The sequence below is a fragment of the Perca flavescens genome, chromosome 15 (assembly GCF_004354835.1).
Source record: "Perca flavescens isolate YP-PL-M2 chromosome 15, PFLA_1.0, whole genome shotgun sequence".
Taxonomy (NCBI): Eukaryota; Metazoa; Chordata; class Actinopteri; order Perciformes; family Percidae; genus Perca; species Perca flavescens.
In genome coordinates this window covers 3,661,916-3,685,136 of record NC_041345.1, presented here as the reverse complement: position 1 = coordinate 3,685,136, position 23,221 = coordinate 3,661,916, and the positions used below count along the sequence as shown (strand labels likewise).

The following is a 23,221-nucleotide window of genomic DNA, read 5'->3' as shown; positions in this document are numbered from 1 at the left end:
CTAATTTGTAATTTGAAATAAAACGTTTCTATTTGAAAAATGTTGTTGTTGCTCATTAGTTCTTTAGGAGGTAAGGCTGTGGTCTAAGCTAAAAGTGATAAACATGTAGATTTTTTCCTTTTTTGGAGCGAGCGGGGTGGAGTGGAGCGGGAAGCAAACTGCGTTGAGCGCTGAGCGATAATGAGCGGAGCGGCCTGATGTAGCTTTGAGCGGGGGAGCGGAGGGGTGAACAGTTCCGTGAGCGATTAGCGGAGATTCTCACCGCTCCACTCCGCTCATATGCTCTGATACCCATCACCATTTCTAGCCACTGGGGGACCATAGGCAGGCTGGGGGAACTCATATTAATGTTAAAAAACCTCATAAAGTGAAATTGTCATGCCATGGGACCTTTAATATTGTATGTAGCGTTTTATTTTGCAGGGTGCAGTTCCTTCCCGAGACTATTTTGCAGAGCGGTTGTCGCTGCGTCCTGCGGCTTAGCGCCCCAGATGATTGTGATTGGTTTAAAGAAATGCAAACAACTCAGTTTGTTTTTTTCCCCTCCTATCCCAGAATGTGTCTGTGGTGTAGCCAGACCTTCCTCCACAGCGCTGTGGAGATATTAAAGGGTTAATACATGCCAGAGAGTAAAATGCCCAATTGGTGCTGTGTTATGTTGCTAGAATAGCAGCAGTAATACTGGGGACTGATGTTTTTATACTCACACACACACAGTCCATGGCCGATATGAGATCACTGCTTCCATTCATGAATGTTAAAGAGATAGTTCTCCCCCAAATCTGCCTTTAAACAATGATCAGTGTCGTGAGCTCTCTGGAAGTTTTGCTGTAAATGTTTGTCAGAGACATATGGGGGTCAAAAGGTGGAGTCAGCCCATGTTGTTTCTGTATGAATGGTCTTTTTATGTTGGCAAACAGCAGTGAATATTATCAGGTACCTGCCATGAGGCAGGTTAGATGTCCCTGTGCCAGCCTTCCCCTCCCCCTCCTCTCTGTTTACCCCAGCTTGTTTTTCTCCCTTCTTTCTTCTTGCCTTTCCGACACCTACTGTATTTTTCGGTGAGGGGGTGGGAGTTGGGGATAGAGTGAGCTAATACCCGGGTTGTAAGGGAGGAGAGAGTGGGCGAGGGCTAAGGGGAGGGAGTCGGTGGGTAGAATTGAAGGGGGGGGGGGAAGGAGATGAGTATAAAAGCCTTGCTGTGAGGAATTAGGAAATATTCCTCGGGAGAAAATACACACAGAGAGATATTCCCAAGACTTCTCGCTCCATAATTATCTTTCACGGTAAGTACATTAAAACAAATAATCTTAAAACTAATCCAAACTTTTGCACATTTTATTTATTAGCTGTTGCATTTTTTGTGATGTTTTTAGTATTATGCAATCCTCATAGTACAATAGGCCTACAGTTCTCCTCTGTTTGGGTAAAGAGTACTTAATATGTAGCCTCAGCGTGATGCCCAGCATCATGCCTGTGGTTGTTTCCAGTGAGATGGGCACATTCTGCCCCCAGGGAATATGAACCCACCAGGACCCCTGCTAAGACTCAGACAGGCATACAACTGTGTAGACACACATACACACACACTCACACACACACACACAACACACACACACATACACACACACACACTCTCTCGTCTAGATGTCTTTGCCAGTCTTTGTGAACTTTGGGCCCGAGGCTCTCTGCTTTGTGCCCACTGAGTCTGGGTACAACTGTAAGCCAAGTTATGCCTGAGGGGATGATGTCAAGAGCTCTGTGTGTGTGTGTGTGTGTGTGTGTGTGTGTGTGTGTGTGTGTGTGTGTGTGTGTGTGTGTGTGAGTATGTGTACATGAGTTGTGTCCACGTGCGTGTCCGTGTGTGTGTGTGCATGGTTTATGTAAAATAAAAGCTGCTATTGATGGTGAGAAGGAGGGCTGCTGAAACAAAATCCTGTCCAAATCCCACAATTGTGTGTGTGTCTCTGTGTGTGTCTGTGTGTGTGTGTCTCTGTTTGCGTGTAAGGGTACTTTGGGGTATTGCACACATCTGGCCGTTCTGTTTGTACAGGTGTCACATACTCCTTACCTTATGTCACTTATGCTTGTGATTGAGTGCAGATGTGTGTGTGTGTGTGTGTGAGAGTGAGTGAGTGAGTGAGTGAGTGAGTTAGTGAGAAGTTAGACAGCGAGTCTCTTGTGGTTGTTCCCTACAAACTGAGGTTCCAGCCATTGAGCGTTGTTAGATCGGCCCTGACTTAAGTGACAAGATCTCTGGACTCATGTTTATCTAATTAAAAATCTGGTCTTTTGAATATGCATAACTTTGGTTTCATGCAGAAATTCTGCAGCAACGTACCAGCATGTATAGATATATATGTACAAAATGTCAAGCACAGATTTGGAAACTCTTTCAGCCACCGATGTGGTTCTTACCCACAGTTTCAAAATCTGAGCCAATTTTTCCTTCTATTCCTTTCTGTTACTCTCATTTTTCTCCTTCTTTTCCTATCTTACTCTTACTTTGGCGCTGACATGACTCACTGAAACAGCTCTTTCTCCTCTCTTCCAGCAGACAGGCAGATAAACAAGCCCCAGGATGAGGAGCCTCCTTCAGTGTCTGGCACTCTGTGCTGCGGTTTCTTTCTGCGTCTGCTATGGTACAGATCCTCCCCGACATCCCATCATTCAGCAGCCGTTATTTATTCATAACATATAATATATCCCATTTATCATCATTTTATGATTAACCCGATTCCATGTTTTTCCCGTAGATTCTAATGAAAGCACAGAATCCGAAGAAGGTGATCAAATGTTGTGTTTCTCGTTCATGGAAAAACATGCATGCAATTCTAACAAACATGACACCGCCTGGTATACAGTATAATGTATTTAACCCTTTACTAACGTACCCCTACCCTTCATTCCAGCTGACCCACATCAGTTGCACGATGTGCATGCCTTACCTGATTAAAACAGGGATTCTTTTTGTCGACTAAACGCTTGTGGTTCCAGATCTGTTTGTGCCTCCAAACCGAGCCAACTCGTTCATCTCGCCACAGAGGGGAAACGTATACAACCCGCCCAGAGGGAACGGCCACAACCATTACAACTTCATGAGGTAGAAGACACAACCACAGGCGTGCATACACAGCACATAACACTTCCTTTATGTTGTACATATGTAAAACCACACATCCCACAGAGACAGACACACACATCATAGCAGGCCATTAAGGTGAAACCTAATTAGACTATTAAACGTCTTGAGACGGAAACTAAACGCTACAATGCAAGAATTCAAGAAGAAAAGCATCCAAACAAAGACACAAGCTGTTTCTGATTACAACCCTCTTCCTTTTTTTTCACCATTCTTCCCTCTAACTACTTCTGTCTGCCTTTGTGTATCTGCCCTCCCCTCCCTCTTGTCCAGGAAGATAAAGTCTCCAGCGGAGAGGCGAGCAGAGACTTGTGAGGACTACTCTCCGTGTCGCTACTACGCCTATCTCCACGGCTCCCAGCAGGCTTACAAGAGATACTTTGGCTCCCGAAATCAACCCCAGAGACCGGCTGTGACTCACCGGTACTAAACAGAAAATGACCTGTCAGTCAAATGCAGAATTATCATTATCGTCTGGGAATGAATGCCCGTTCCTTCACTCCACATATCACGACTTTTTATATAATTTATGTGGTTGGTTTTGTGGCTTCTTCTGGATGTGAAATGAATCCGAGAAGAAAACACATTTTTTTTATAAACACAGAGGCATCCATTGTGCCTCCCAACCCATCATTACATACAAATTCATGGCTCATTTCTTGTGTAATCTCAGGATAACTTTTATCCACTATTATCAAACCTTTGCAGCATTTGTGAGCTTCATGTGATATGCACGAATAAAGTGTTTTGCTCACTATCCACTAACCATTTCTTACAGTATCCACTTATTTATCCAGGCCAGCACTGCTGTCAGTGATTCTTAACATTGCTTTTAAAAAAATGAATAAAATTCCCTTTTTTGGGGTTTGTCTTAATCCTGTTGATGATCGATTTCTTTGCCAAATGGGTGTATGAGAACATTTGGTGTTTGGTGTCAGTGGCTGCAATGCATGGCAGATGTTGGAATGATAGTATCGGTCCAATTTCTGTGACTGCTCAAGATAACATTACAGCTCCATGGGTTATAAAGGCTACACCAAGAATAGTGCAAATATATATTTCCTTATTTGTTTTAGAAGATTAACATAAAGGCGTATGAGAAACGCCAGGCAAATGTGATTGATCTTTCAATTTAAATATGACATTATTAGATTGTTCACAATGCATGAGCAGCATTTGTTTTTATCCAAAGGGTCGCAAGATAAATGTGAGGGGTAACGAGATGATAAACAGGAAGTGCATTTACATCCAGTTAAAAAACCTGATTATATTCGGGTTAAGGCACTACTCTAGTTTTTCAAACACCATGTAAACCTTACCCTAGCTAAAATCTGCGTTCTCATACCCTTTAAACTAGTCTATATACACAACGTTCCACTTCCGGGATTGCTCTGATTGCTTGGAAATTTTGGATTTCAATCTTCTCGGCCGGTTACTTTCCGCTTTCTCTGCGTTGGCGTTCTAACCCCCGGTGGATTTGTGAGGACTATGGTTAACTGCTCCTCAGATCTCTGCAGGGTAAATCCAGACAGCTAGCTAGACTATCTGTCCTATCTGAGTTTTCTGTTGCACGACTAAAACTACTTTTAAACGTACACATGTTCCACCAAAACAAGTTTCTTCCCGAGGCTATTTTGCAGCGGCACCGTGGCTCCGCCCGCTGCTTTGCGCCACCCATGCCGATTGTGATTGGTTTAAAGAAATGCCATTAAACCAGAGCACGTTTTTCCTCCAATCCCAGAATGCTGTGTGGACTCCTCCGCAGCGCTGTGGAGGAAGGTCTTGCAATGCGAGACTATGGAATATTTGATTTAACCTACCATGTGTAATCATGTACGCATCAACCATTTAGATTGTAATAACTTCCATTTTGTGTTAACAGACTGGGTCTGAGCCTTAAAACAAGACATTTCCCCATCAGCTTCACAAAGATTTCAAAATGTGTAGCTAAGATCTGGTTTCTTGTAATTTCAGGAGGAATCTGTGCAACGCATAGGCGCCGATTTATGTTTTCCTCCGTGGGTGCTCACGGGCGCACGCCCTTTAAAAAAAAAAGTAGTCAAAAAATGTTTTGCACTTAGGAAATGGACAGCGGCCGACACAAACACACACGCCTATTAACTCGATAATAAAGCCGTAAAGTAGGCTTTCAACTCAGGACAGCGCCACTTCTCACAAATACAGATAGGTTTGGAGATGAGAAGTTGAACTGACACGTAACCACAATCAGCTTCATGGGAAGTTATGATAATAATTATAATAATAATAATAATAATAATAATTGGTAGATAGGATATGGAGCAGGGGACCGAGAGCGACATAACCAATCACACTATGACAGACGCTCCACTTAGCACCAACTGCAATGTTTAATTTTAAATGAATGGAGCCTACTGGCAGTCTGGCACACGTGGGTGCTCAGTATTTTCCGTGGGTGCTCGAGCTCCGGAGCACCCACGGTATCGGCGCCTAATGCTGCTGCTGCAGACAGTCGCACAAACAAAGACAGCTCAGCATGCAGTAGATCTCAGCATGGCACAGTCATACTGGATGTTGGTTTTTTCCATGTTGCCACAAGGCTGCAGATGTACACAATTAAAGTTGTCCTGAGGTTGAATCCTTGAAGTTTGTCTCTGAAACGAGACAAGGCACTCAAATTGACCCAGACGGTCAAATTACACCCCATATCATACTGTCAGAACCGTTCCAGAATCTAAACATATCCAGTCAGAAAAAGCATCAAGAAAACGCAGAAGAGAAGAAAAAAAAGTAAAACTGACAAGGACATTTTCATATCATAAATTTGGGAAGTTCTTAAGTTTTTGGAAATGTAATAATATGCTGTTTCTGCACTACATCAGGTACGGCTTCTTTCTAATTAACCAATAAAATACAAAAAGATTTAAAAATGGTCAAAGATTACAAAGAGTTGTGTTTTAATTAACATGCTCCGCGCCGCTATATGAAGTGTTCGGCCCCTTTATTGGCAAACCACCCACTTGTTTTTGTCATTTGATCATTTTTGTCATCTTTCCACATTTTAAATCACCCTTCCACACATCTTCAAACACACTGGGTTTGTCTCTAAAAGTTGCTTCCTTTATGTAGGAAATCGCCGCGGTTTGCAATAAAAGAGAGGGCCCTCGGATGAAAATCATGTTGCATAATGTGGAACGGCGGTTTTTCCATTTCAGTTTGTATTACATGCTTTTCTCTGCTGTGTGTGCACTTAGTGACCTATATGTAGAAGTGTGTGGGTTCCCTATAAGATTCTGACCTCTCCAGGCTGCCAGCTGGCATTGCATTCCTAAGAGTTCATTCAATGTTTTCTTACTGACACCAAGTAGTCCGCTGATGTGATTTCACATTGTTCTACATCCTTCTACATGCATGCTCTATTTACAGAAGCTATTTGATGCTCCAACAAGACTCCCAGATGCCAGTAAACATTTTATTATTTTCTGTGTTTGATAATAGATTAAAAATGCCTAACAATCTGTACATCATTTCGTAAAATTTCATAGTTGCCATGGAAAACAATGATCCTGTAGAGCCATGTTTCTCAAATGGGGGTACGCTTACCCCTAGAGGTACTTTGGAGTACTGCAAGGGGTACGTGAGATTTTTGCATAATGCTAATTTAAAGGTGCTGTAGGTAGGATTGCAAAAATCCAGGACTTAGCCAAAAAATTTGAACATCGACAACTTCTCAGTCCCTCCCCCTCTTTTGGCTAAAGCCCAAAACGGTCTCCTAAACCCCTCCCCCCACACGGGAGAATGAAGTCGTGTGCATGAGCAGTTATTGACACGCAGTTAGACACTCCCCCCCCCCTCTGGCCCTGATTGGTGCATCTGAACAGGGAGCTGTGGATTTTCGCAGATCACACTACAGGCTGGGTGGAGCCAGAGGAGCTGGATTTATTTTTTAAATGACCTGCTTCATGTAGTTCTACTGGAACATAGGGTCAGTTTCAGCAAATATGACAGAAAGTTAGTTTTATAAGTCTTACCTACTGCACCTTTAAAAATACGTCATGCATAATTGCTAAAATAATTATACTTTTATAATGAATTAATTAAGTGATGGATTCTAACTTTTAAATGTAGCATTGAAATGTTTTACTTTTACTTATTTTCCTACCAAAAATGTTTTTTGCTGGTCTTACTTGGCTTGAAAAAACAAACCAATTCAAAGGGGGTACATTATTGAAAAATTGTTCGAAAAAGCATTGCTGTAAAGAAAACATCCTATTTTGTATCCAACTGTTCTCTAGCTGTCTTCATCATTCTGAAACCAGAACACAACACATGTTGAGGATGACTCATTTTCACTCCTGTCACCTACAAAAGGTGCAATAATTATAATAATATTACTATTTTTGAGCTTCGTCGGGTACAGTTAGTCCAGAACGCAGCAGCTCGGCTTTTAACTGACTAAAAAGTGTGACCACGTAACCCTAGTTCACTCCTATGGCTTCCTGTCCATTTCAGGATTGATTTGTTTAATTATATTGCTTGTTTTGAAGATTTTAAATGGGTTGTCAATAGGGCTGCACGATATGAGGAAAATGTCTAATTGCGATTATTTTGAATGATATTGCGATTGCGATATGATTTGTGATATTGGAGGGAATGATCATTCTTGTATCGTTATTCTCATTGCCTCTGAAAAATATTATAATCACAAGAATTAAAATGATCATAGTGTCATTTTTGCAAGGATCTGTACCAAACAAATACATTCTCTACTTTGTAGGATAGGATTTGTAATATGAGATGTCTCTGCAGCACCAAAATACTTAAAGGTCCTGGATGCTTTTATAAAGGCCTTAGTGGTCCCCTAATACTGTATCTGAAGTCTCTTTTACAGTACAGGCCAGAAGTTTGGACACACCTTCTCATTCAATGTGTTTCTTTATTTTCATGACTTTTTACATCGTAGATTCTCACTGAAGGTATCAAAACTATGAATGAACACATATGGAATTATATACTTAACAAAAAAGTGTGAAATAACTGAAAACATGTCTTATATTTTAGATTATTCAAAGTAGCCACCCTTTGCTTTTTTTGATAACTCTGCAAACCCTTGGTGTTCTCTCAATGAGCTTCATGAGGTAGTCACCTGAAATGGTTTTACCTTCACAGGTGTGCTTTGTCAGGGTTAATTAGTGGAATTTTGTCCCTTATTAATAAAAAAGCAAAGGGTGGCTACTTTGAAGAATCTAAAATATAAGACATGTTTTCAGTTATTTCACACTTTTTTGTTAAGTACATAATTCCATATGTGTTCATTCATAGTTTTGATGCCTTCAGTGAGAATCTACAATGTAAATAGTCATGAAAATAAAAAGGAAACGCATTGAATGAGAAAGTGTGTCCAAACTTGTGGCCTGTACTGTATGTAGGCCTTAGTGGTCCCCTAATACTGTATCTGAAGTCTCTTTTATATAGACCTTAGTGGTCCCCTAATACTGTATCTGAAGTCTCTTTTATATAGACCTTAGTGGTCCCCTAATACTGTATCTGAAGTCTCTTTTATATAGACCTTAGTGGTCCCCTAATACTGTATCTGAAGTCTTTTTTATATAGACCTTAGTGGTCCCCTAATACTGTATCTGAAGTCTTTTTTATATAGACCTTAATGGTCCCCTAATACTGTATCTGAAGTCTCTTTCCCCAAATTCAGCCTTGGTGCAGAATTACAGCCACTAGAGCCAGTCCCACAATGAGCTTTCATTAGCATGTGCCATTTCTGTGTCTGTAGCTATTGAGGAGGTCTTCCAATCAGATGCTCCTTGATGTCCCAGATCCTTTAAAAAAATTAAAAAATTAAACATTAAAAAAAAACGTCTATTCATATAACAACTGCTCGGGCGGCTGAAACTATCAAGTCCTTGCTTAAGACCCACTTCTATTTGTTGGCTTTGGATTCACGTTTAGCTTTGACACCTTGACCTTTTTTTACTTTTGGCTATTTTGTATTGTGTATTGTTTGTGTATATATTATCCATTTCAGGTTTTTTGAGCTTGTTAAGCACTTTGGTAAACTATGGTTGTTTTTAAACCTGCTATATAAATAAATTGAACTGACAGACTGATCTCATGAAGTTGCTTTCTTCTTTTACTAAAGCCAACCAGTTTTTCTTTTCCTAAACCCAACCCGAGCTCCAAATGCAACGTCCCATTGTGGCGTAGACATACATTACACGCGGATAGCTCATAATGCATACAGATAACACGCGCCACTTGGCTTTAGAAAGTGTATGTTTAAGTGTATGTTTAAGTGTATGTTTACGTTTATATCAAGTCGTGATATCACGTTGGAACAGAACATAAGATAGGTTGGGTAGGAATGTGGCTTGTACAGCATTACTAATCTTCAAACCTATTTTTGTTAGAGGTCACAGTTCAATAAATGGAGGTATTTCCCAGTAAGATAACTTTTTGCACCATTGATTTGCCGACCCAGTCAGAGAGACTGAGGGGAAAAAAAAAAAAGTAAAACCCTAAAAGATTTGGTTCTTTCGAGAAAACATTTGGGGCTGGAGGCCCAGAAGCCACCCCCCTTCTGCTCCGCCCCTGCCACTCTTTGGCAGCATACGTTTACTTGCTGTGTGTCCATTTATGCAAACATAAACACACATGATTTCTTGTGGAGGTGTGCATCTCTGCGTTCGGGTGGGTGTGTGATACATGATTCCCTAACCAATCACATACCCATGCCATAGCGAGGGCCACATGTATAAACCCAGAGGGCATTTATGTGTGTAAGAGAAAGAGAGAGAGAGAGAAGAGTGACAGAGCTGTTGAAGAAAAGAGAAGCTGAAAGATGAAGACTTTGGCCGTCCTGGTTCTCTGCTCCCTGGCTGTCGTCTGTCTGACTTCAGGTAGGAGCTGCACAAGAGTTATGTTAGAAAAACTCTATTATAGTATGTTATTATATTATTTCAAGTATGCGTTGCTCTGCAAAGAAAAGTTTAAAAGCTGCTATTACAACTAAAGGTCTGGCCAACTGATTTGATGTTTTTTACTGGCTTAAGTAAAGACAGATAGTTGCATTAAAACGCTTTTTGTATTGAAAATAATAAAATAGACATGAGAATTATTTATAATTTTTCCCTCATGCTTGACAGATGCCTCCACTGGCTCCCAGCCTGCTGACAACCCTGCTCAGAAGGGTAAGATCATGATTCAGCAATATAGTTTTTGACTGTATGATCATTGTTACATTTATATATACACTGTAAAAAAAAAAAAATTATTATTATTCTGTCAGATTTTTCCTGTATTTAAAAAAAAATATCAAAAACAATTACAAATATTGACGGTGAATTTGTATGTCTATGGTAAAAGAACATGAAAAACCTGTAACTATTTTAATTTAATAGATTGTTAGAACTGTTGAATTCAACATTAATGCGACATACATGGATGCATCCGTGTTATTTTTGGGCAATTTTGTTGAAAGAAACCCATATTTCTGATATAAAAAACTTTGGAAAAGGGTCAAATTTGACGCAAGGACAATACAAGGGTTAACAACGTTACGCTCTAAAGCAGGGGTCTTCAACGTTTTTTAAGCCAAGGACCCCTTAACTGAAATAGAGATGGATCAGGGACCCCCTACTACACATATTGTATAAAATGAAGTTGCATATTTATCTGGTCCTACAATAACTTTTAGGCAATTAACGTTTTTTGCATATAATACTAAGCTATTCAAAAAGCCTTAAAATTGTTGGCATGGTTTTATAAATCATGTTTTAATGTTAAACGCACATGTGGAACAGTCGATCCTTTGGGATCTGTGGATGGCTATCTTAGTGACTACATTATTGGCCAGTAAACCTATCATCAGTGGGGATTTATATTTGCTAATAATATGTTGGAATCATGTTAAAACACAAAAAACAGTTCTGGATTTCTGCTGAGTTTCTATTTATGAGTTGGATCTTGCGCATGCATCTGATTTCGGTTGATCGTTAGACATATCGTATTTATACTTTAATTTAAAAAAAGTGACGGTAACGATGATGTGCAGGTTTGTTTGTGGAGAGGGAGCAGGCCTCGGCTGTGGTGAGGCAGAAGAGAGCTGCTGGAGAGTTAACCTTGACCCAGCTGGAGAGGTATTACACATCACCTAATACAACTATAAGAACATGTACATGTAGAGTATGAGTGTTTTTATCTAACGCAGTCCACTGAGGTCCTAATAGTAGGGATGTACCGACGTATCGTGAATCGGTTAAAAATGGATATAAATGTGTAAAACTATTACAACCGGTTGACATAAAAAATGCATTGTGATGCTTTAGATTTCACTTGTTTAACTTCACACGTCACTACGTGATCTTAGTTTATTTATTTGAAGATATTTTTTCTACTGATGTAGGATTTGTTTTTAAACTCTTATCATTCATTTTGTATTTTATTTTTTGTTATTTAAGATAAAACACAACTTTAGTGTCACTTTTTAGACCTCTCTCTCTCTCTCTCTCTCTTTTTCTCTCACTCGCTCTCTCTCACACTCTCTCACTCACTCACTCACTCTCTCTTTCTCTCTCTCCCTCTCTCTCTCTCTTTCTCACTCAGTCTCTCTTTTATTCACTCTCTCTCTTTCTCTCACTCGCTCTCTCACACTCTCTCACTCTCTCTCTTTCGCTCACTCTCTCTCACTCTCTCTGTCTCTCACTCACTCTCTCACTCTCTGTCTCTCTCTCCCTCTCTCAATTTTTAATATTGTTCAATTTACAGAGCTTTATTGGCATGAGAAGACATTGCTTATATTGCCAAAGCTGATAACACACGAAACATAATATAAATAAAAGGGAAATAATAATACCTGGCACAACATAGCCTATAACATGAACACCAACTTAAACATAAAGTGATAAAGGCACGAGTACAATGGTCCAGCCAAATCATTACACAACTTAGCACATTTTACAACTTTTCTCACAATCTAACTCTAACATATGTACATGATTACAGGAAGCTATTGATCTAGGTGGGTGTTTAGGTGTTACGAGTGGTGGTTTACTCCTGTGTGGTCTCTCTCTCTCTCTCTCTCTCTCTCTCTCTCTCTCTCTCTCTCCTCCCTCCCTCCTTCTCTATCTCTCTGTCTCTCCACTCAGCCTGAGAGAAGTGTGTGAGGCCAACTTGGCTTGCGAGGACATGATGGACACGCAGGGAATCATCGCCGCCTACACCGCCTACTACGGACCCATTCCCTATTAGAAGCCAAACCGCGACGACCGATTTTCTTTGCAGTTAAGCCACTTCCAAAATAAGCACGAGAAAACTTTTGCAAAAAAGCGTTTCAAAGTTTTGACAAACATTAAAAAGTGAGAAATGTGGGGTTAAAGATGGAAGCAGATGTGTGAGAGGAATAACATGTGAATGTATTTTCCCATCCTGCATACAGACCTACACAATTCTCTCTATAATTCTATAATTGCTGTTTGCCTGTAGAGTAGTGCGATGACATTAAAATACACATAAATCAAACTCTGCTGTGTGTGCTCTTTTATAACCTGCGACTCTGGATATATTATCATAACCTTCACTTACTAATGCAACTGCTCTGACAAGTTGTGGCCACTAGACGTCCCTGTTGTTGAACATAAGAATAAAATATAAAAAGGTTTAGCTCAGAGATCTTCAACAGGGAGTTACTGCGGGGGGCACCAAATTACTCTTTTGTTTTCCTTCAATACTTCAAATGTCTGAAACCATACATCAGCATGAATCAAACACTTTATTAGCAAAGATAAAGTGGTCTTTGTTGTAAAAAAAAGACCACTTTGCAGCCCTTTGTTGCATGTCATTCCCCCTCTTTTCTTCCCTTTCATTTCTAACCTTCCTATCCAATAAAGGCCTACAAATGCCATACAAAAAAATCTTTGAAAAAAATGAAATTAAAAAATAACACACCAGCCCAACTGGAGCTCTTGTATTCTCACAATGGCCCCACATAGAAGGCAGATACTGAAAGTGGCTGCTACGTTTGGCAGCCCAACAACAAGCCTCCGCAGCACATTTTGTGTTGATTTGATTTGTTTCTTGCCTGACACGCTGCTTCTTGTGAAGTGTGTATCTGTTTTGTTGCAGCTATCAGCGGTGCAGCGAGGCTCTGTGCCATCTTGGCCTCGATGTTCTCAGCTGGAGTTTCCAGTCTGACAAGTCTATCATGGACTCAATCACAGATGATGAAACTACTTCGCTATATCCTACATTCCAGTCTCCATATCTCTGTCATTTTGGTTTTGGTTCTCTGCACAAGTGCAATAAGGATGCGACAGAGATAACCGGGAAAGAAACGGAGATAAGATTCACAGATCAAGTCAACTGAGAATAAACAAACAAATGAAACCAATGAGACAACAAGATATATCATATCATAACAATGTCTGCGTACGTGTCAGCCTAGGTATTAGTGGCTGTGTGAGATAATATGAATATAAGCCATACAAATAGATTTATATAATCAATATAAAGCCATCCTAATATTGTGTTGATGTTCATATAACTATTTATTGAGTTTTGTCCGAATATTTGGACAAATTGTATGTTGATGTTTGGCAACATTGTTATTTGAACTTGCATGGCAATAAAGCCCCCTTTAAACTGATTTGAATAGTGGACAGATTTCAGCTATCTCAACCTGTTACGCATTTTTTTTTCTCCTTTCTCGTGTTTTCTTCTCAATTTAGGTGTATTCAAACCCATTAATGATGGCTGCATTCCACTTAGGAGAGGCTTGGTATTGTGCATGCTGACTCACTGAAATATCTTACTGGGACACTTGATGGAATTGAGTCATCGTTAAGGTTATCAATTTCAGCTGTGCTTTTCCTACTATGACAAGTCCAAATGTCTGCTGTGATGAAGGACCATTAAGGGTGTTTCCTAGCCTGACGTGGTCATACTCAGGTTCTAGTCAGAATATAAGTCTGATACTGCTCCATCGCGTGGTGGTCGTGGCACTAGTTGCAGTCTTCTCCTGAACAGAGGTGAGGAAACTGGACTGGAGGAACTGAGGAAAGGCTACCAACTTTGCTATTTCTACGGACTAGAAGAAGAAGAAAAAAAAGGTAAACAACGGCAGAACTGGCAGCAGCATTAATGTCAATGTCAACAGTGGCTAAGATGATGAAGAAGTGAATGGATGAGGAAGAACAGCTGCTTTTGAGCCTGCTTGCAAAGAAACAAAGAAAAAGAAGGTGGAATGTTCGTCCTTTGAATAACGCCAGACATAAATACAGTGAGTTCAATATCCTTGTGAAAAAATGTGGATGATAGACGAAGAGAAGCACTCTGAATACTTCAGAATGTCTGCACAATGAATCGATGACCTACTTGGTCAGATCAAGCCTTTTTTTCAACATAAAAGAACTCATCTTAACCCAGGAAGTTTACAAGAGAGAACTCGTCCATGCGTCCTGCTTCCGCTTTGTCGTGTGCTTTGTGTGAGTGGTGCACGACCTGGTGAAATATCAGGTCGAACAGCGACTATAAAAAGGCCTTTACGCGCCCTAAACGCACCTGCGCCAGGCAATCCACGCCCTGCACTTAGATTGTTAAAATAGGGCCCATTGTGCATAGTTTCTGTCTCTGCCATGACGAATTCTAAGTAATGACAACAAAACTGTTGTCGCGTCCACATGACACAAGCCTTCTGTGATCGCCCCCACCCCCACCGCTCCTCCACGCAGTTGCTAGTAGCCAAGGAGGACACGGAGGATTAAAATAACATGATGGACTCTTCAGAAGAAGTAACTATCTTCTGAACATAGCCATACTGAGAAATCCAGAGAGAGTTGTGTGGAGCTGATAGTCTTAATTAACTTTGTAGCAACTCATTTGGCAACGGCTTGAATGTAACGGACGTTCATTCATATCAAAAAGTTACGCACTAAAGCTTTAAAAGCCCATTTCTGTGAATGTGTTAACTGGCTCCCAACATGGGACAATCGAACGTCTAATGGATCAACAATCCACTCAACTAACTTTCTGCCCTCAAAGCAAAGTCTGTGAGGCCAAGGACATCAAAATGAAGTATTTGAATCTCATAATTAAATACAAAATGAGGAGAAAACTGCAAAAAGGAACCTCTGCCCTTCCACTAGGCTGGCTACGGGCCAGTGGTGTAGTCTACGTGATACGCAGGTATAGGCAGTATACCCACTAAATCTCCAGGATTTCCATATACCCACTTAAAAATGCCCAATGACACGCAACAACATACTTTCCATTATATTTTTTATATATTTTGAATTGTCATCTGTGTTTTTATTCTTCATATAGGCTAAATAAAGGGATTTCTACCGTAAATTGATGAATAAAAGTGTATCCAAATACAGGAAATTTAGTCATTGATGTGTGTGTGTATATATATATATATACAGTGGGGGAAATAAGTATTTGACCCCTTGCTGATTTTGCAGGTTTGCCCACTTACAAAGAATGCAAAAATCTACAATTTTAATCATATGTACATTCTAACAGTGAAAGACAGAATCCCAAAGAAAATTCCAGAAAATCACATCATATGAATTTATTAAAATTGATAACCATCTGATGAGGAAAAACAAGTATTTGACCCCCTGGACAAACACCATGTTAATATTTTGTAGAAAAGCCATTATTGGCCAGCACAGATGTCAAACGGTTTTTATAGTTGGTGACAAGGTTTGTGCACATTTCGGCAGGGATGTTGGCCCACCTCCCTGCAGACAGCCTCCAAATCATTCAGGTTCCGAGGTTGTCGCCTGGCAACTCAATTTTAAGCTCCCTCCAAAGATTTTCAATCGATTCAGGTCTGGAGACTGGCTAGGCCACTCCAGAACCTTGATGTGCTTCTTCTTCAGCCACTCTTTTGTTGCTTTGGCGGTGTGCTTAGGGTTGTTGTCGTGCTGAAACACCCATCCTCGACCCATCTTCAGCTCTCTCACTGAGGGAAGGAGATGTCGGTCCAGAATTCCACGATACATGGCCCCGTCCATCCTCCCCTCAATACGATGGAGTTGTCCCGTCCCCTTGGCTGAAAAGCACCCCCAAAGCATGATGTTGCCACCACCATGCTTGACGGTGGGGATGGTGTTCTTTGGGTTGTACTCGGTGTTCTTTGCCCTCCAAACACGACGAGTTGAGTTGAGGCCAAAAGTTCTATTTTGGTCTCATCTGACCACATCACCTTCTTCCAGGCCTCTTCTGAGTCGTCCAGGTGGTGAATGGCGAACTTCATGCGGGCCTGTACATGTTTCTTCTTGAGCAGGGGACCTTGCGTGCGCTGCAGGATTTCAATCCATGACGGCGTAGTGTGTTACCAACCGTTTCTTTTATAACTGTGGTCCCAGCTGCCTTCAGTTGATTCATCAGTTCCCCCTTGTGGTTTTGGGATGATTCCTCACCGTTCGCATGATCAGGGACACCCCACGAGGCAAGATCTTGTGTGGAGGCCCAGACCGAGGGAGGTTGGCGATGGTGTGGTGCTTCTTCCATTTCCTGATAACTGCACCGACAGTTGATCTTTTCTCTCCAAGTTGCTTTCCGATTCTCTTGTAGCCCATCCCAGCCTTGTGCAGATCAACAATCTTGTCCCTGATGTCCGTAGAAAGCTCTTTGGTCTTGCCCATGGTGGTGATGTTGGATGCTGGTTGTTTGGGTGTTCACAGGTGTCTTTTATACAGGTAACGAGGTGAGGCAGGTATATTTGATGTAGATAATTGGTTCGGATTGGGGCTGTGTCTTAAAGAAAGACTAACTGGCTTGTAGGAGCCAGAATACTTGCTGTTTGTCCAGGGGGTCAAATACTTGTTTTTCCTCATCAGATGGTTATCAATTTTAATAAATTCATATGATGTGATTTTCTGGAATTTTCTTTGGGATTCTGTCTTTCACTGTTAGAATGTACATATGATTAAAATTGTAGATTTTTGCATTCTTTGTAAGTGGGCAAACCTGCAAAATCAGCAAGGGGTCAAATACTTATTTCCCCCACTGTATATATATATATATATATATATATATATATATATATATTTTTTTTTTTTAAAGAGCAAATATTTTTCCCTTTTCTTAACTGTGTTATAGGCTATATGTTTTTTGGGCATGTAATAGGTTTAAAAAGTGAAAAAGCCCAAATATATATATATATATGGTTAATATCATATTAAGTTTGTCACCTTTTTTGAAGGTTTTGTCGTTTGTTTTGACCTATTCTTGCCTTTTTGCCATTTTTTTCGAGGTTTGTCGCTTTTTGGAATTTTTAGTCGCCCTAGTGTTGCCTTACTTCTTTCTACTGTGTTTTTTTGTTTTTCGAAGTTTGTGTCTTTTCCCAAGTTTTTCACCTTTTTTCATCAGCATTTAAATGTTTTCTAGGTACAATCCATCGCTTACATGCTGTATTCTTCCTCTTATATAGACTTTTTTTCCTACCAAAAAATATTCGCGCTGGTTAGGGGGTAGGCCTAGGCCTACATGGCTTAAAAAAAAACTGTTCAAAGGGGGAACATTATTGAAAAAAGTTTGAGAACCAGTGCATAAGACTACACCACTGCTACGGGCCTAGAAATAGAATTATAAATAATATGCTTCAACATGCTGGCCCACACCTCTCTAACGTGTTTATTTTCGATCTCACCTCGGGGACTCCCACTGCGTCATCAGAAACCAGCCTTTATAAGAGGCCTGCCGCCGTGGTTCATGTTAGGTCTCCAGCATGGACACGTTAACGTTTGAGAGGGATAACCGGGAGCGCATCCAGGCCGTGGAGAATTCCTTTGGTCCAGCAGGGACGCCCCTATCCATTCCGGGTCGGGTTCTGATGGGACAGGGCCGTCTGATGAAGCAGGGCCGTCGGAAGCCCGAGCCGAAGGATTTCTTCCTCTTCAACGATGTGCTGGTGTACGGCAGCGTCTTCCTCAACGGCCGCTGGCACCGAAAGCAGAAAGTGGTCCCTCTAGGTGAGAAACCCGTCTCTGCTCCACTAGATCCTGATCTGGGAACAAATACTTTGTTATTGTAAGCTACTTAATTTTCACGTATCTGTGTTTTACTTCATTAGGCTATTTATATTTCTGGGAATTTTCACTTTTACTCCACTACATATTCTTCATAAAATGTAGGCTATACTTTTACTCCACTACATTTCCCCTAAGTAGACTTCGTTACTCGTCACTTGCAAGAAATGTTTTTGTACGTTCGAGTGAACAAAAAATGTTTAATTCTGTTTGTTTTTCTCTTTATTGATGTCACATTGAATTGAATGTTGGTGTGGTGACACTGAATATTAAAGGAAAGCCACTATAAAGTTCATAATCAAAGTTTTTTTTTTTTTTACTTTTACTTCTGTTAAGTACATGTAATATCATAAAATTACTTTTGATACTAAAGTAGACCTACAGGAGCCTAAATACCAGATACTTTTACTCAAGTAATGCTCCAAAAGGTGACGTCAACTCCTACCAAAGTCATTTTCTAGTAAGATACTTAGGTACTTTTACCCAAGTATTGCAAGTGTAAGTAAGTATTGAATATTTTATATATTATTGCATAAATTATACAAGACTGCTGGGAATGACTGATTCATTTCATCGCTGCAACTTTGTGAACAGAGTTCAAAATGAACCTTTTTCATCCACCAGCCAAATGGCTAGTGGATGTTCACGTTTGACCAGCCACTCAATAGAGTTGGCTACCATTGGTGAGGGAAGTAATGTTTTGCATATTTTACCAGCATTTGGCTGGTAGATGGTGCTAATTTTGAACCCTGTTTGTGAATTATTGTAATAAGGTAAGAATGTGAATGATTAGGTCTGTAAAATTAGGTGATCTGATGTTTTGTATTCCACTTGCATTTTATATTTACTGTTTTACCTACCGGCGGGACTATGGGCCGAAAATAACAATTGTAATATAACCTGGTGCAATGCATCTCTTCTGTTAAGGTTAAGGTTTAATTGTGCTCTGCCCCTGTATGAATACAATTATATTACATTACATTACATCCATCAGACAGAAAATGTCCTCTAAAGAGAAGGATCATGATCAAACTAAAATGTGTATCTATAGCTCCATACAAGCTATAGAGACCAAGTAGTTGTTACTGCTTTGGTGTTACCTTTTTACGACTTTGAATTCATGTGCAGAAGTTTCAAGATATCTGCTACAGCATTACAATGGACAAAAATGGAATGTCATATTCATATACCACTTAAACTACTTTCAACTGAGCAAACAGTTCTGTAGATTATCTTTAAAAAAAACTGTTTCACAGACTGTAGTGGAATTATTTTTGAGTTTGTTCGATGTCATTTTTAATGCTTCAAACACGGCAAAATGAAATACCGTTCACCTTCATTTTATGGATGCTGCTAAAGAAGTTCTGATTTGTTGATTGTTGTTCATTTAACTGCATTCAACTCTAATGTGTGCTTATAATCGTGTTTTGCAGAAATGGCGAGTTCACGGGTAGGAAAGCACTTGAAATTGACAAGCATTTGGACTATATCATATAGTTTATTTTTAATATGCCATCTTCACTGTCATTTCAGCGGACATCCAGTTAGAGGACATGGAGGATGGTGAGGGACTGAAAAACCAATGGCTGATGCGTACACCACGCAAGTCCTTTTATGTGTCCGCCCTTTCAATCGAGGAGAAGCGGGCCTGGATGGAGCACATCCAAGACTGCCAGTCAAACCTGCAGGGCGGCAGCAGCCAACCAGGTTCCACCTTTGCTGTTACCTGGATCCCCGACAAGGCCGCCTATAAATGCATGCGCTGCTTAGACAAGTTCACTACGACCAAGCGTCGACATCACTGCCGAAAATGTGGCTTTTTGGTCTGCAAAGCATGCTCCAAGTATCGAGCCGTGATACACCATATTCACCCCACAAAGAGGCTGAGGGTCTGCAGCCTCTGCTACATTAGGAATGAGAAAGAGGAGCATTCTCGCGTGAGGGGAGACAGCACTGAAAAGAGTAGCTCAGAGGAGGACGATGAGGCAGCATCCAGCGAAGAGAAGGAGGAAGAGGAGGAGGAGACAAATCCGAGCTACGGTTCCAGCAGCTGGCTGGACGGGATGGGCGTCTATGTTTACCCGAGGCCAATGCATGAGCGGGCCCCAGTGTAACATAACCACAACAACACTGCGACAGTCTGTCAGACGTAGTCTCACATTGCCAGACCTATCTCCACAGTGATGGAGAATGCTCTGGCTGCACTGCCTATCTATTCTCAGATATTATTACTTTTTAACCAATAACAATCACTGATAGCAAGAGGGGAGGGACATCTGGCATGGGAAAGACGCATCCGATGTCAGCGCTGTGGTAAATTCTTAAAACTCAGTGACATCATGATGTGAGATGGTGTCAAACTGTAGTCTTTTCAAAGACTTGTCAGAGTCTTCTAGCATATGGTAGGCATTACTCACTAGCAACTTTATTTCTAAAAAGCAATTAGCAACAAATTATGTGACTTTCGACCATCAGGAAAAAAGTAAGATATATTATATTGTATATTTCAATTTCCCACGAACTAGCATTTGGTGCAACAGTGGCGAGGCAAAACTTCCTTTAGGCAGAAACCTAGACAGACCCAGGCTCTTTGTGGGCGGCATCTGTCACTGCCGGTTTAGATACAGAAACTAATACAGATATAGGTAAATATGATTCATTGTAATTATAGCAGTTGATGCTAGAGTGATGAAAAGTGGCACTTATATGTATTATATTGTAACTCATTCCCATGCATGCAGTTCAGAGTAATCACAGTCCACGGCTCTTGTGCCAAAAGCACAGGGTCTCTCTCACTCCGCTTGTGGTGTGAGCAACAGGCAGTCGGCCAACACAGCCACTGAACTTGCTTTCATTGGAAAAGAGTTGGCAACGCTGGACTACTCAGATGTAGCCAACGTTTACCATCATTTAGCATCATTAAGTATTGTATTTAACAATGAAATGAGTATTGCCTTAAAAATTTGTTTAAAAGTTATCCTTAAAAATGAAATTGTGTGTTGTATTTGCACCTGCCACCATGCACTTTTTACACTGGGAGGCTTCAAGTCAAAAAGCACCTTTATCTTCTCCGAGTGTTATTGTTATTTGATGTCAGGGGATGTTGAGAACAGTTTATTTAGGGCCTTTGTACAATCACTGTTTATATATAGATATATATAAAAAAAATGTCATATGCACTCGTTCATTTTGCTTTGAAAATGATTGTAAAACAATAAAGCTCAAAACAGCTGAAGGATTTGTGTCTGTGTTGATTTGAGCAGTGAGAGTCATGTTGGGACATGTTATTTTTTCTTCTTTTATTTTATGCCACTCTTCATGACAATAGCATCCCATACTCTTTTCAGCTAGCAAGCTCAACAACTGCTATCACAGTTAGCTCCTGTTAGCTAGAGCGGTGTTTCTCAAATGGGGGTACTTTGGAGGACTGCAGGGGGTATGTTAGATATTTAACTAAATGTTTAATAGTTACAAGGCTGTTGTCCAGAACATTGTTCCTCTTATGGTTTTTCCTACCAAAAATGTGACATTTGTGTCGCCTTCTTTGGACCTAATCTATCCTTTCTTCTATTGTCCTTGTACTTTTTTACAAGTTTCTCACTTTTTTCTTCTTATGTCACTGTTTTTGAAGTTTGCCTTTTTTTACAGTTTTTGTCTCTTTTTCTCATTAGCATTTAAATGTTTTTTTTTTCAGTTACAATCTGTTTAGTAAATCTATCACTGACAGCGCTGTACTGTTCCTCTTTATATAGGCTACACTTTTTTTTTCTGCCAAAAATGATTAGCGCTGGTCAGGGGGGTACTTGGCTTGAAGAAACTATTCAAAAGAGTTACATTATTGAAAAAAGTTTGAGAACCAGTGAACTAGAGCAACAGCTATGTCAGTCATTCTAAATCAACGGTGTAGCTGCTGCTGTAAATATACACTGTACACAGAAATAGAAACTACTATAGGCCTATGTGGTTGCTCAAGCTAACAAGAGCTAGCTATTAATGCTAACAAAGAGTCACTTCGATGCAGAGTAATATAATCTCACAAGCCAGCCTAGCTAGCTAGGTAGCACGAGTAGCCTTGTTAAGCTAAGGCCTAATAGCTAGGTAAAGTTTAGTTACTGTGTCTCTGTGTTTATTTACAGCAGCAACCTGTAGTTGGCTGATTCAGAACAATGTTGGCGTTGATGTTGCTCTAGCTAATGTTAAGAAATCAACTAAAAGACATGTTCGTTTGATTTCTGAGGAGGAAGGAGAGGCTTGGGTCGAATTGAAAGTTAAACAAAAGGTTTAACGAGAACATGATGAAAACGACATGACAAAAACAAAATGATACACTGCAGGTGACAGCGGACTGAAATTACATTGTTGTGGAAGTTTCCTTTGCAGCAGGGGGTAGAGTTTCAGAGTTTAGTAAATTGAAACAAATAAGACAGACTGAGACTAAAACCAAGTTGGTGTTTTGTATTTTATTAAAAACATATATTTGCAAATATAGGAGCAACATGATTTCACAAAAGGCCGCAGCCCAGTGTGTAGTCAGTTTCTCAAATGAGTGAATAGAACACCAGGCTTTTATACATCTTCAGAGTGACAGCACACACGCACTTGGATTATTATGACGCTACAATTTTGACAGGCAATCTGATACACATGAAGACAATCAGAGAAATGCAAGAGACATCTTGGAGCCATCTCACCTCCTCCTCCCTGTATGACTTTCACCCCCCAGTTACATCTTACATCTACACCTTGTACCTTTATCGGTTCAGGCAAACAGTGCTCATATTATGTTCCAGACTGGATGACTCACAAAGTTAGAATCAAAATCTACATGTGGGAAATAAGATAGACTCTTTCAGCATTTGTGAGAGAATTAAAGTAGAAATAAAACATAAAAATATAAGGAATTATGCTTAAATGTAATTTTAAATTTAAAAAGTTTTAAAAAATGCTTTGTTGCGGTTTTATAATGCTAGGCCTACTGTTCCACTCAACAATAAGATAATTTGTCAAACTGTGGCAGAAATGTTGGCTTTTTCCATGGTGTATTTCCTCATGC

The 23,221-nt window shown here is 40.3% G+C and overlaps 3 protein-coding genes across 5 annotated transcripts; all 3 read left to right on the top strand.

The window, feature by feature from the left end:
- Positions 1 to 1,213: 1,213 nt before the first annotated feature.
- On the top strand, positions 1,214 to 4,017 carry mgp (matrix Gla protein). Of its 2 annotated transcripts, none has more exons than XM_028600109.1 (5): positions 1,214 to 1,286; positions 2,558 to 2,642; positions 2,757 to 2,786; positions 2,998 to 3,103; positions 3,416 to 4,017. In XM_028600109.1, exons 2-5 carry the CDS (start codon positions 2,582 to 2,584, stop codon positions 3,570 to 3,572), a joined length of 354 nt encoding a protein of 117 aa, XP_028455910.1. In that variant the 5' UTR covers positions 1,214 to 1,286; positions 2,558 to 2,581; the 3' UTR covers positions 3,573 to 4,017. The 2 variants fall into 2 exon arrangements, with proteins under 2 accessions (XP_028455910.1, XP_028455911.1); XM_028600110.1 differs by having other exon boundaries at positions 1,216 to 1,286; positions 2,555 to 2,642.
- Positions 4,018 to 9,942: 5,925 nt separating this feature from the next.
- bglap (bone gamma-carboxyglutamate (gla) protein) lies at positions 9,943 to 12,570 on the top strand. Its single transcript, XM_028600514.1, has 4 exons — positions 9,943 to 10,032; positions 10,279 to 10,323; positions 11,187 to 11,271; positions 12,280 to 12,570. The coding sequence occupies exons 1-4, from the start codon at positions 9,975 to 9,977 to the stop codon at positions 12,380 to 12,382; spliced, it is 291 nt and encodes a 96-aa protein (XP_028456315.1). The 5' UTR covers positions 9,943 to 9,974; the 3' UTR covers positions 12,383 to 12,570.
- Positions 12,571 to 14,012: 1,442 nt separating this feature from the next.
- plekhf1 (pleckstrin homology domain containing, family F (with FYVE domain) member 1) lies at positions 14,013 to 21,303 on the top strand. Of its 2 annotated transcripts, none has more exons than XM_028600197.1 (3): positions 14,013 to 14,238; positions 17,816 to 18,111; positions 19,702 to 21,303. In XM_028600197.1, the coding sequence occupies exons 2-3, from the start codon at positions 17,868 to 17,870 to the stop codon at positions 20,280 to 20,282; spliced, it is 825 nt and encodes a 274-aa protein (XP_028455998.1). In that variant the 5' UTR covers positions 14,013 to 14,238; positions 17,816 to 17,867; the 3' UTR covers positions 20,283 to 21,303. The 2 variants fall into 2 exon arrangements, with proteins under 2 accessions (XP_028455998.1, XP_028455999.1); XM_028600198.1 differs by having other exon boundaries at positions 14,013 to 14,408.
- Positions 21,304 to 23,221: the final 1,918 nt, after the last annotated feature.